Here is a 13,263-nt window from a genome sequence, read left to right as displayed (position 1 = left end):
CTGGCCATGGGTTCATGGTGTTTACTGTAGGGTCTACTTTCAGGGTAAACGTTATGTAAAATGTATTCCTTCTATGTATCCAATATTCAACCAGAATAAAGAGACTAGTGAATGGGATATAGGAGGGACCATGGGTGGACAAGCCAAATCCTGAGTGATGGTGCCAAGCACTTGTGCCTGGGTCCTGGCTTGAGGCCGGAGGGACCCTCCACAGGGACAGCTGGTCCGCAAGGGGGCAGGGGGCACCCGGGGAGGAGCCCATGGGAGCTGCCTGCATTCCCACTGAAGATGTCACCAACAATCCTACTTGGGATGTTGACACCGGGTGTTGCTGGGTATTTTATTTCCTTGCAGCAAGTACACAAAGGAGAGGGGAATCCACAAACTTTGTCTCCCACAAGAGAGGCTTAGCCACTGCTTAACGATGCCATTTGGTTAATTGCATGTTACTTTCTTCTTTGAAATTGGCTCCACTTACCTGGTTGGGTTCCTGGCAAGCTCATCCTGTTGACAGCTGTGTCTGCAAAAATCTCTGCTACATTGTAACGTTCAGCAGGGAAAGAATTTACAAGAATGCTGGGACCTATCCAACACAGACGATAGCATTAGGAAATCGCCTTGTAGAGAGACGGCTGGGCCTGAATAAAGCTGTGACCTGCACCCTCCAGGCCTCAGCGAGGGCAGGGGTGGGCCGCCTGGTGAATGGGCCTGCGGGAAGGCCCTGCCCTCACACGCATGTGACCACACACACTTCTTGGGCCACACCGTTTCACAAATTCTTTGTCAGAAGAGCCCCAAATCTGGCTCTCCTGCTGCCATGTTTAGTTGTCTGGGTCTCCGTGGCAGGGGACCATGGTGAGTGTGGCTCACCGATGCTCAGAACAGCCTGAAGGGCAGGCCCAGAGAGGGGGCATCTGGCCAGAGGTGCCTGCGTGGTCAGAGGGCCATACACTCACCACAGGAAGTGGCGAGGTCAGTGGAACCTCAGGTGAGCTGAGTGGCCCCTAATGGCCAGGACTATGGAGAGCCGAGGAAGGTGAGCCGTAGTCAGGGCCTGGCAGGGCTCCGTGTGTCTGCACTGAGAATGGGATGGGGAAAGTGTGCACCAATGTGTGTGTGAGACTATGCAGCCTGTCCGTGGGGTGTGTGTGTGTGTGTGTGTGTGGAGAGAGAGAGAGAGAGAGAGAGAGAGAGAGAGAGAGAGAGAGAGAGAGGTGTATCAGTCTGGGTCCAGTCAGGAAATAGCACCCACGGAGCGGTGAAAAGTGGAGAAGTTCACATACGCATGATTGTTAAGCTGTGATGAGACCTACGGCGAGGATATGGGAGCTCTGTGGGCACCCCCAGGCTCCCAGAGGGAGGGTACCCAGGGAAGAAGCCCCCACCCCAGGCTGGGGTCAGCCCACTGCCCGTGGAGAAGTTGGGGGGGCGAGCAGGGCCCAGGCTGGCGTGCAGCCGTGAGGCCAGCAGTGGAGACCCGGAGGCCCGGGGAACGAGGGGGGCAGGCACGTGTGTGAGTTGGGAGCTTCAGGAAGGCCGGTGCGGGCTCAGGCTGGGCTGCGCCGGTGCTGGGACTGCGTGTGGCCGGAGGGAGACACTGTGTGCCTGCGGTGGCCTCCGCTGATGAGGCTCAGCATCTTCACAGAGGGGGCACTCAGAGGGTCCCGGGTTGCCTTGAGAATATATGTGCATGTATGTGGGCGGTGTGGGCATGCATGTGTGCACACGTGTGCTCTCGTGAAGGGTTGAATAAACCAGAGGAAGGAGAGGACTTGGGCCTATTCCATCTGCATCAAATATGAATAAATTGAACATCCCAGCCAAGCACGGAGGATTGAAACCTGCCTGGCCTGGCTGCGAAAAGGTCAAGGCAGAAGCAGAACCCCGGCTGGGTGACAAGAGCCTTCCATGCCTGCGTGGCAGACTCAGGGGGGGTTTGCTTGTAAAGAAAACCCTCTGGAAGTTGGACTGAAGCATCCATCTTACAGAAAAACTGCTGTTTGACATTTTAACCCTGCTATTTGGCTTCTGTAAATGCTTCCTTCCTTACTTAAATAATAAGGAAAATAAGACGACTCCCACTTCGGAAAGGCCATTAAACCTTCCCTGGATGAAGTTATCAGTGCTGGCACCAGGCCAGTCCTTTGGCTGCGGTCCCAAGGCCCCAGCACGTAGGGGCTCTTTAAGAACTTGCAAAGAGGGCTGGGAACACCCCATATTTGGGAGACAAAGAAGGTAAAAACATATAAATAGAGGAAAGTTCCTCCATGTTGGGGCCCAGAATTGGAGAGAAATTTTCCTCTGGAGCCGCGCGTAATAAACGTGTAACTCCATCTCTCTAAGGGTCACTTGGTTCTCCGGTTTTCTGTAACCGGACGGCACTTCACCCCACTGAACGTTCGTTCTGCGTCTTTTCCGCCGGGCTGGGCCAGGATCGGAACAGACGGGGTCTGGGGTCTGTGGGCCCCTGTCTCTGTTCCCGCATCCTCACACCCGTGTGCACAAAGTGTGATACACGTGTGCGGGCGCACACACACGCCTTGGAGTCTCCCGGCGTCGTTTTGGCAGGCGGGCAGGACCTGCCTGTCCCGTGTGAGAAGAGCCAGCTCCTCGCCCCTCGGCATGGTGCCCGGGCCCAGGGGCAGCCGGGGAAGCAGAGCCCCGAGGTGCACGGAGGGCGATGCTGGCCAAGCCTGACGGCAAAACGTCCGGCGAGGGTGGGAGGATTCTGTCTCCGCGGGGCCTCACAGGCGGAAGGCGAGGGTGGGAGAGGCCTGCAGGTCCTGCTGTTGGCTGCCCAGAGTTCCCCAGGCAGGTGCCGGGCAGCCCTCCGGCAGGAAGGTGCCCGCCGTGGGGCACCAGCCAGACTGGCCCTCGGCCTCCAGCAACCTCAGCATCTGCCTTCATCCCGACTCCCACCACCACTTTGTTAGCTGTTGTGCTGAACCCCAAGATGTAGAACCTCCAGCAGTCGGACTGGGTGACGCCCCTCCCTTCCCAGGATCAGTGTTGTAGCTGTGAAATGGGGCAGTAAAGGGGTCTGCTCACCGGGGTTTTGGTTCTGAAGTGAGAGGTTTGCACAGTGTGAGCCTGTGCCAAGCTGAGGCCTGTCCGCACCTCCGCTGGCTGCTCCTCTCTCCGGCACGTCCTCCCCTGGTTCAGTTGGAGAAACTGAGGCTGGGAAGAGGTCAGCACTCTGCAGGCCACGGAAATGGACACCGGTGGCCCATCCCAGACCCTCACCCCCCCCCCCCAGACTGGGGCGTCCTTTGTGGGGCCCAGGATAGAGTGGAGATGTGGGGCCCTTGTGCACATCCTGTAAAGAAAGCCCTTCCGGGAGTAGAATTTCAAGACGGTGACGACGGAGCTTTAAACCCAAGTGTGGGCCCTTTGGGACTGCCCAGGCTGCACCCCCCTGAGGCCGGCCCTGCACCCACATCCCCCCCTCCCGCCCTGGAGCACATGTGTTTCCATCTGAACGTGTTTGTGACGAGGAGGAGCATGAAGGCAGCGTGCCCTGCGCCAGGCGCCACCTGGAAGGCATTTTAAGTGCATTTAGGTCTGTTTCTGCTCACAGTCATTGCCTGGCCCGCAACCCCCTTTTGGCAGCAGCGGCCTGGGCCCCACGCGGATTCTGCGCTCTCCCCTGCAGATGTGCTCTGTGTGGGGCTGCATCAGCTTGGGGGCGGGGGCTCCCAGGAGCTCAGCTCATCCCAGCCCCTGAACCACTGGAAGGGCGGACCCCACACTGGATCTGCTCTGCCTACCTGGCAGGTGGACCTCTGGGCAGAGCATCTGCGTGTCCCCTCCTCCGCCGCCCCCCCCCGCTCCTCCCCCACGAGAGCCGTCTTCATGGCCCTCCTCGCGGGCTCACCCAGTGACCAGGCCGGGGCGTGTGTCCCAGCAGAGCAGGCTGGCAGCAGCTCTGTTGCCTCTCGTCACACACGCCTGGTCGCCAGCAGCCGCAGTGCTCCCAAGGAGGCCACCGCGGTGGGGGTGTCGGGCCTCCGGGGGACCCAGGCTGCCCAGGGACCTATGTGCTGTCTGGTGGACCCGCACCTGCCCTCCCCACACCCAGCCGGGTTCCCTGCAGCCCTGGGAGCTGGGGTCTCGGGCACATGCCCCTCCGCCGGCCAGGGTCAGCATCTCCCTTCCCTTTCCCGGGGCATTCCCAGCTCTCCCCACGGCCCCTCGGCAAGCAGGGCTTCCGGCAGCGTTAACGTAGGCGGAAATGCACACACCTTGGCTGTGCATTGCTGACCAGTGGATGTGCCCACATCAGGATACGGAGCCTCTGTGTCCCCAGAGCGTTCTCTCCTGTCCCTCCCAGTCTGCTGCCCCCAACAGGAAGCCAGTCAGATTTCCATCACCTAGAAGCAGTCCAGGTCGTGCCGTAGGTGTTGGTTTGTGCCTGACCCTTCACGTGGCCCGATGTCTGGGACTGCCCCAAGTCATCCAGCGTCGCTCGTCCACCCCTTTGAATTGCCACCGAGGACGCCTCCTGTGCAGACCCTGGCTGATGTGTTCCCCTAAGGGCCTGAGGCCGCCCTGGCTCAGGCTGTGCACAACCTGCCATTGGCGAGCAAGCTTCCCCTCCTCTTGGACAAACGGAGCGGAATTTCCGGGTCATGTGGTAGGAGAGCATCTACCTTCAGATAAAAATGTGTTTCTTATAAGGCACTTTCTTCATTTCTGGCCACACCTGCCTGCCCAGCCCGTGTGGCTGCGTCTTCTCCACGGGAAACTCCGGCTCCAGGGGACCTGTTCGGAGCCGGGGGGGGGGGGGGGGGGGGGGGGGGGGGAGCCCCGTCCACATGGGTCACGTGCTCATGGAGCAACGGTGGAGAATGGTTTTGCAGCTACTGTAGACTGCCTTTTCTTCCTTTTTCCGTTTGAAAGCAGTACATTTTCAGCTAATGTTTAACTGGACAAATAATTGTGTGTTGGTGTTCTTAGAGACGCAGATGAGAAAGCCCTAGTCGGTTCAGAGTCTTAAGTGAGCAAGTTTCCTTTATCCGTGAGCATCTTTTATCCCAGGGTGAACTGAAGCCGCTGGGAACGCCCCTGTGCCCAGGAGGCCTGCTCCTGGCTGCGTCCCCGCCCCTCACTCGATCCCCTGCTCCCTGCAGCCCCGCTGGGACTCTACTTCTCCCGGGACGCGTACTGGGAGAAGCTGTACGTGGACCAGCCGGCCGGGACGCCCCTGCTCTACGTCCACGCCCTGCGCGACGCCCCCAACGAGGTGGCCAGCTTCCGCCTGGGCCAGCACCTCTACGGCGCCTACCGCAGGCGGCTGCACGAGAACGACTGGATCCGCATCGAGGAGGACACCGGCCTGCTCTTCCTTCACCGGAGCCTGAACCACAGCTCCTGGGAGCAGCTCAGCCTGCGCAGTAAGGCTGCCCACCCGCCTCCTCCCCCACGCCCGCAGCTTGCCCACAGCACGCCCTCGCTGAGGCTCAGGGGGTCTCTGCTGTGTGAGAGGCAGGGAGGCTGACCTGACTCCGTGCCCAGGATAAGTTTGGGGGCAGCTGGTGGCCCTGGGCCTTCTGCTCTTCCAGGACTTGGAAGGACCATGTGAAGGATGGGGTGCTCTCTCCTCACTGGACCCAGGTGCCTTTACCGGTTAACAGGGATTTGGGGCTATGAGAGGGGTTATGAGGGGCTGGAGAATCCCAAGGTTTCTCTTTAGCAAACGACCTGGCTCTTGCTGGAGACGCAGCACTTTGCACAGACAGCCTGTCTCACCATCAGCAGCACGCTGCTCTTGGCACCTGCTGGGGACCTGGGTCGGGTGGAGCAGATGAATGATCTGGCCAGGCCCTCAGAGCTGGGGTCAGAGCCCGGTGGAGGCCGTGCGTGACCCTGGTACAGGCACGGGAAGGGGTGTGAAGCAGGGTAGTGCCTTGTGGCACAAAATGGTGATTGCACACCCAGTAGGTCCCCGCTGGGCCCTCACACCAGCCCTGAGCTGCCGTGCGCGGGTGAGAGGCAGGCAGCCCGTGAATGCCCGTGGGGGCCACTGCCCAGTAGGGCAGAAAGACTGCACCGATTTGCCAAGGAAAATCAGGGACCCCGAGTAAAGAGGGCACCCCAGACGGCTGGAGGAGGTGGTGTCTGAGAGGGTCTTGTTTATGCACGCAGTTGCCGTCACCTTCATCCCGGGGCCCCTGGGGGGAGGGGGCTGGCAGAGCAGGGCTTGGGTGGAGGCCAGAGTGGAAGTTGCTGCAGGCGCCGTCTCATTGGCCACCTCATCGGCAGCCTCTCCAGGAGGGCAGCCTGTGCACTGCCGGGGCCAGCAGGGGGCGAACACACACTCTCATTTCAACAGGGAACCTGTACAGAGAATTAGTAGCCTTGACGGGGATTGGCAATAAAACACAGGCTAGTGAGAGGCAAAGAGGAGTCAGGAGTACGGAGATGTGAGGGGCGGCCACTGCCGTGGCCGAGAGAACGGGTTCAGGAGGAGTCCCCCACCCAGCTGAGGTCCAGACCTCAGCGGAAGGGAGTCAGGGTGGTGCCTCCATCATGGAATTTGCTGGAGATCCCACCTCTGGGTGCAAGGCACTCTGTCCACATCGTGTGTCTGCGGGGGCTCCTGGAGGAAGCTGCCTGGGGAGGGTGTGGCGGCCTGGGGAGCCAGGGCACCCCGCTGAGGGCAGAGTTTGAGCCGAGACCTGAATGACTGGAAGGGTTGGCGATGATGAGTCTAGGCAGAGGAAGCAGACAGAGCCCAGGTGCAGGCAGTGGGGGCCAGCAGGAGGCGACGGCCAGGTCAGAGCTCCGCCGGGCCCATTGACCACAGTGAGGACTGACTTCCCACCCACCGGAGCTCCTGCCCTCCCCTCCAGCTCCGGCCGCCTGGCAGGTGTGGCTGACACCCTGGGCCCGGCCTCTCTCTCTCTGCAGACGGCGGCTTCCCCCAGCTCACCGTCTACCTCCAGGTCTTCCTGATGCCCACACCCCTGCGTGAGGGCGAGTGCCAGTGGCCAGGCTGCGCCCGCATCTACTTCTCCTTCATCAACGCCTCCTTCCCGGCGTGCGGCTCCCTCCAGCCCCGGGAGCTCTGCTTCCCGGACAGGGAGCCCTCCTTCCGGATCCGGGAGAACCGGCCCCCGGGCACCTTCCACCAGTTCCGCCAGCTGCCCGTGCAGTTCCTCTGCCCCAACGTCAGCGCGGCCTACAGGCTGCTGGGAGGTGAGTGCGGGCCTCGCGGCCGCTCCTCCGTGCCCGCTGTGTGCCAGGCGCAGGGACACGATGAATGGCCACCACGGTGTCCATTCATCTCGCGTCCCAGGAGGCCTGTGTGTGCCTCGGGGCCGGGCACCGTGCCCAGGGCTAAGGAGGCGACAAACCAGCAGAAGCCCAGCCTGCCTGGGGCTGCCATTCCTGTGGTGGGCGGAGAGCGGAGAGAGCGAACGTGAACTGAGGAAGTGGGGCAGCTCTGAAAGGGGCGAGGTGGGAGCCAGGAGAGTGGAGTGGCGGAGCTGCTGTCTTCAGGGGGACTCCACGGAGGGCATGCTGTGCGTGATGGGAGGTCAGAGAAGTTTCTGGGGAGTGGCCTGGGCTGCCCACTGAGGGACTGAGGAGTCTCGGAAGGCTTTTGAGGGGGCAGTGACAGGATCTAACTTACCGTTAAAGGGTTCGTTTGGCTGCTGTGTTAGGGGTGAAGCACCCACACAGGCTGCAGGGTTCTGTCTGAGCAGTTAGTTGTGAGGGCTGCGGTGTGGGGGAGGGAGTGTGGGGGAGGGGGTGTGATCCCCGTGCAGGTGAGCTGTGTGGTCACGTGAGAAACCATTTAAAGACAAGGAACAGGGACTCAAAAAAGGCCACAGAGGCTGGACTGCTGGTGTGTGGTACCTGGACTCACCCCAGGTTTATCACACACGATACTGATGTCAGAGACTCTCGGAAAAGCAAAGCCCATCCTTTGTCTGTCCCGGGCAGGGGTACGGATCTCTGCGAGCCTGTCCCCAGGCATATGGTTTAGCGCGCTGCTCCCGCTGGCAAAGAATGACACAGTTAAATTTTCTTTGTAACCATATCAGTAGAGGGAAACAGTATACGACACGCATTCCCCACATGTGTAATCCACATGTTACTATGTGGCTCTGATGGGAGAGACTTGAGATTTCCCACCAAGTGTCGGTGACGTCACCCTCCGGGCTGACCCCCCGCCCCCAGCATTCCCGGCCTCTGGGTGTTCCTGGAGGAGGAAGTTCCTGGACGGACTGGGTTGAAAAGTGTGTTGTCATTGCTGGCCCCCCCTCGCTGGGTTTTGGGAGGATGGGGAGTCACTAAATGCACAGCAGTGCCGGGGAGAAGCAGGCGTGCTAGTCTCATCCACTCATCCTCGGCGGGGGGGATGTTATCAGAAAAAACCACTGAAACCTGTAAAGAAGTTTGTGAGTTTATTTGAGCCAAACTGTCGACATATGCCAGGAAGCAGAACCTCAAGGAATTGAGGTAACGCTCCGGAGAATGGTGGGTTACATCTGTATTTATACATTGCAATCAAAGGAGGGGATGTAGGTGGGTCACATGAAATTCATTGGTGATGGATTAAGGAGGTGAGATAAAACAAAGCTGGGGAAACCCCTGGGGTTGGATAAAAAGTGAAATAAATGATGGGCACACACTTAGGTGGGTGCAGGAACAATAGACATGATAATGAAGGAATTTGTGGGATCTGTCCTGGCACTCACCACATTTGGTTGTGCCCCAGGGGCTCCAGAAAAAGGTTCGTTACAAGTTACCCAGATATTTCAAGGGTATGTTATCATAGATGCAAAAAGACAGATAGGCTCATTTAAGGTAAAAGTTGATCTTGTCAGTGAAGATACTGGCCTAGGATATAACTGCCCACCATCACTGCGTTTAGTTGAAGTTTAATTTCAGACCATCATCCTTTGTGGGGACTTTAGGTCTCTGAGTTTGCAAGACCTCCATGCAGGCCTCCCCTGAGCTGTCAGGTCAGCATGTGGCCCCTTGCGCCCACGCTAGGCACACAGCGACCAGCCCTGAGCCACTCAGCCCGGGGCTGCAGAGCAGGCTGCGAACCCGGCCGAGGAAGTATCTGTGTTCACAGCAAATCACTCGCTAGCTGTCCCCGTGTTTGTTTTCTGGTGGTGGGATTGTGCCTTGACTTCTCACGTTCTCTAAAATGAACACATATTACTTCCGTCACTTAAAAAAAACTAACATTGTCTTCAAAAAGCAGCAAGTGCTGGCAGCTGGACCTCTGGGCCTGCAGCCTGGCTGAGCGGATGCCACCCACAGCCCAGGCGAAGGGAGCGGGGCCCTCCCTGGGTGGTGAGATGGGACCTGCGGGGCCTCCCCGTCCCCATCCTCCATCCATCAGCGCCATTGCCGGCTGTGGCCGCAGGAGAGCTCAGGAGCACACAGGCCTGCACATGATGTCTCTGCTGAGCCAGAGCCGCTCCCCCGCAGCTCCTGCTGGGCCTCAGGAAGCAGCGCGGCCGTCCCAGCCCGGGTCACACTGGGGTTCCTGGTCTGCTTTGCGCAGGTGAGAACCTGCCCTTCCGCTGCGCCTCCGACAGCCTGGAGGTGAGCACCCGGCGGGCCCTGGACCGCGAGCGCCGGGAGAAGTACGAGCTGGTGGCCGCCTGCACAGTGCGCACGGGCGCGCGCGAGGAGGAGGTGCTGGTGCCCTTCCCCGTGACCGTGTACGACGAGGACGACTCGGCGCCCTCCCTCCTGGACGGCGTGGACACCGCCAGCGCCGTCGTGGAGTTCAAGCGGAAGAAGGTGTGTCCCCTTGCGCTTGCGCGTTGTCTGTGGGCCCATCTTATTAGTCCCTCTAGTCTTCCATTGGTAGGTTGTCAGGGCGTTCTGCCTGCCTCCGGGGCAACCTGGCCAGCTCCCAGCTGGCCCCTGACGGGGTGGCCAGGGCCCTGGGGACCCAGCCTGTGTCCCAGCAGGAGGGGGAGGCTAAGGGCCTGCATCTAGGGGCACACAAGTGCCCCCAGGAGGGAGAGGACGGCAGCTGGCTGGAGGGCGCTCCCTTCCACCGGCACTCAGTCTTCACCAGGTGGGGTGGGACGGCTTTGAGACTCTGGGAGAGTCGCCAGGGGTGGAGAAAGGCAGGGGTGGCAGGTGGAGGGGGGATCTCTGGGGGCCGCCCCGTCCATCCTAGCCCCAACCCTCTCTTGTACACAGGTGGAGCGCACCTGCCACCTGCTGGGCTTCAGGCTGTCCTGCAGCCAACCAGCCTGCAAAGGCACTGGGAGGGCGGGCAGGTGGTGAGGGGCCTGCCTGCCTCTCTGGGCACCGCAGGCCCGGGCTTGGTGAGAGTGCCATAAGGAAAGCACATCTCATGAGGAAATGTCCCCTGGCCCTGGCAGGGGTGACAGTCGGGGATTCCGTTCGCAAAGGTGTCCTGTGGCTTTGCCCAGAGCCGTCCTTACAGCCCTCTCCAGCCTGGTGGCCAGCTGCTGGGAGGAGAGTGTTCTGGTGGGCGCCTGGGCGTGGATCCGCCCTGCTGTGTGTCGCTGGGCAGCACTGAGCTGACCCCTCCTCCCTGCGGGTCCGGCTGGCTCGGGAGAGGAGCATTCGCCGTGCTCTGCGGGGGCCTGGCTGGGGCGTGTCTGCAGACCCCCGGCATCCGCTCTCACCCATCTGCACAGGCAGTCTGTGGGTTCCCACCACCTGTTCACAGGGGAGGCGAAGCACGTGGCCCAGGGAGGGTGACGGCTGGGGGGGCAAGGGGCCCTGTGGGGACGGGAGCCCCGGTCAGTCTGTCCCAGAGCCAGCTCTGTGCAGACCCAGTCCCCTGCAGGGGGCGTGCCCTCCCTGCATCTCAGGCGCAGGAGCTCTGACCGGCACCCCGTTTCCTGCAGGGCACTGTGGTGGCCACGCTGCATGTCTTCGATCCGGATGTGGTGCCGGCTTCCGGGGAGCTGCTGAGGCGGTACACGGGCACACTGCTCCCGGGAGACGCCTGGGCCCTCCAGACCTTCCGCGTGGAGCACTCCCCCAACGAGACCTTGGTCCAGGCCGACGGCGGCTTCATCCGGGCCACGGTGCACGACTACAGTAAGGGCTGGGCGTGGCCTGGGCCCCGGGAAATTGGCAGCCCCTGTTGCTGGTCAGGGAAGTCCCCTGCACACACCGACACCGAGCCTGGCCCTCTGAGTCCCAGACAACCCTTCACCCAGCCCCTGTCTGTGGCGGGCTCGCCGCATCCACTGTGGTGGGCTTGTACAAGCCGCCCTCTCTTCCTGAGCTGCCCCACGGCTGCCCCTGCAGGCCCACGCCTCTCCGTGCTGCCCTCGCCCGGCTCACTGCCCACTGCAAGCACACGTCCTCGCCCGAGTCCTTTCTCCGACCCTGGCACCTACTTTGCTGCCCTCCAGATGGCCGAGTGCCTGAGGATACTGCCCCTCCACCTTCTCGGCCAGCAGCTCTCCGCTGCCGCGCTCGTTGTGCACAGTAGCAGCTTCACACCGGAGTGGCGCCGGGGGGGGGGGGGGGCCCTGAGGCGTGTGCTGTCCGGCTCTGGAAGGGCCTGCAGGGCTGGGCCCGGGTGCTGGCAGTGCTCCCCTACACGCAGGGCGTTCTCCTGAGCTGCCTGGCCTCCCTGCCCCTTCCCAGCCCTCCTGCCCGCTTCCTGGGCTCACCTTTCAAGCACCCCTGCACCTGGGTCCTTGTTTGGGGATCCTGGGGACACTGGGGCCTTTTCCCCTTTCTTCCTGGCCTGGTCACGGTTCTTTCACACCCTCCCCTCCCCTACGGAGCCCTCGAAGGCTCCTGCCGTGTGCGGGAGACCTCCCCGCTCACTCTGGCCTCTGTGCCAGGCCCCACCTCCATCCTTCCTGTCCACGCCACAGCCTCGGCCATGGCAGGGGCGGAGTGGACTGGCTCCTGGGCCCGGGGCGTGGGAGTCCCGCCCCCCCGGAGGTGGCTGCTGCCGAGAGTTCTCAGGGAGGGGCCAGGAGGGCCAGCAGCCTGCCCAGGGCCTCAGTGGTGCCAGTCTTGGCCTCTTGTGTGCCCACACATCACACACAGTCCCAACACACACACATACACACCTCATACACACACCACACACACAGCACACACATAACCCACACACAGTACACACACATACTCCATACACAAACACACCCTCCACACACACAGTACACACACATACTCCATACACACACTGCACACACACACAGTACACACACATACTCCATACACACACCACACACACACACAGTACACACACATACTCCATACACACACTACACACCCCCCACACACACAGTACATACACATACTCCATACACACACTCTACACACACACACACACAGTACACACACATACTCCATACACACATACATATCCTCACACACACTACTCCATACATACCCTGTGCGCACAGACACACACACACACACACACACACGGTATGTACATACAATACTTTCTGTTCAGTACCACAGCTAACGTTTAAATAGGGGTTCTAACCTATTGCCAGCTGCCAGGTCTGTTACCTGCCCACCACCGTGTGTGTGTGTGTGTGTGTGTGTGTGTGTGTGTGTGTGTAGGTACATGTTGTCAGCCGTGGGCATGTGTGGGCAGCGTATGCACCTGGGAGGAGGCTGCAGCGCCTGGCCGTCATCACGGTGCCCCCTCCCGCAGGGCTGGTCCTCAACCGCAGCCTGCCCATCTCGGAGAGCCGCTCCCTGCAGCTGGCCGTGCTGGTCAACGACTCCAGCTTCCAGGGCCCGGGCGAGGGCACCCTCCTCCTGCACTTCAACGTGTCGGTGCTGCCCGTCAGCCTGCGCCTGCCTGGCGCCTACGCCTTCACCGTGAGCAGGCGGGCCCGCCGCTTCGCCCAGGTGAGCCTTCTGCCCGCCGCAGCCTGGGGGTGTGGAGGGCGGGGACTCCCTCGGGTGGGCGCTCCTCGGGTGGGCACTCGGTCTAGCAGATGGCAAGCCAGGCCGGGTAGCGACACCTCTCCCCGGGCTAACGCGTACATGGAGTGGCCCGGGAGGCGCTGAGGGGTGGAGTGGCAAGATAACTTGTCCGTTATCTTTGTATTTTGTTCTCTCCGTGGTTGGTGTCTGTAAGACGGCTCTGTACGAGGGTAAGAGCAGTGCCCAGCAGGTGTGTGTAAGCTGAGGTGGAGAGACGTCCCTGGCAGGTTGTTATGAAAAAGTGGTTACAGAAACGTTGGTCACGTAGCTCCACACGTCCAAAGCCCGTCCTCACGGATGGGCTGTATCACCGGGCCTTCCACTGGGCCCGGGGGA

General features: G+C 61.0%; 1 protein-coding gene across 2 annotated transcripts in view; it reads left to right on the top strand.

The window, feature by feature from the left end:
- Positions 1 to 13,263, top strand: part of RET (ret proto-oncogene) — a 53,353-nt gene that overhangs the window by 18,016 nt on the left and 22,074 nt on the right. For both annotated transcript variants that reach the window (XM_036438027.2, XM_036438024.2), the window contains exons 2-6: positions 5,130 to 5,393; positions 6,910 to 7,197; positions 9,527 to 9,768; positions 10,860 to 11,055; positions 12,650 to 12,849. In XM_036438027.2, the coding sequence (XP_036293920.1) occupies positions 5,130 to 5,393; positions 6,910 to 7,197; positions 9,527 to 9,768; positions 10,860 to 11,055; positions 12,650 to 12,849 (1,190 nt within the window). The remainder of the gene's footprint in view (positions 1 to 5,129; positions 5,394 to 6,909; positions 7,198 to 9,526; positions 9,769 to 10,859; positions 11,056 to 12,649; positions 12,850 to 13,263) is intronic.

This window comes from Pipistrellus kuhlii, unplaced genomic scaffold (assembly GCF_014108245.1).
Source record: "Pipistrellus kuhlii isolate mPipKuh1 unplaced genomic scaffold, mPipKuh1.p scaffold_m20_p_15, whole genome shotgun sequence".
Lineage (NCBI taxonomy): Eukaryota > Metazoa > Chordata > Mammalia > Chiroptera > Vespertilionidae > Pipistrellus > Pipistrellus kuhlii.
Note: the sequence above shows the minus strand (reverse complement) of the source record. Positions and strands in the feature narration are given on the sequence as shown.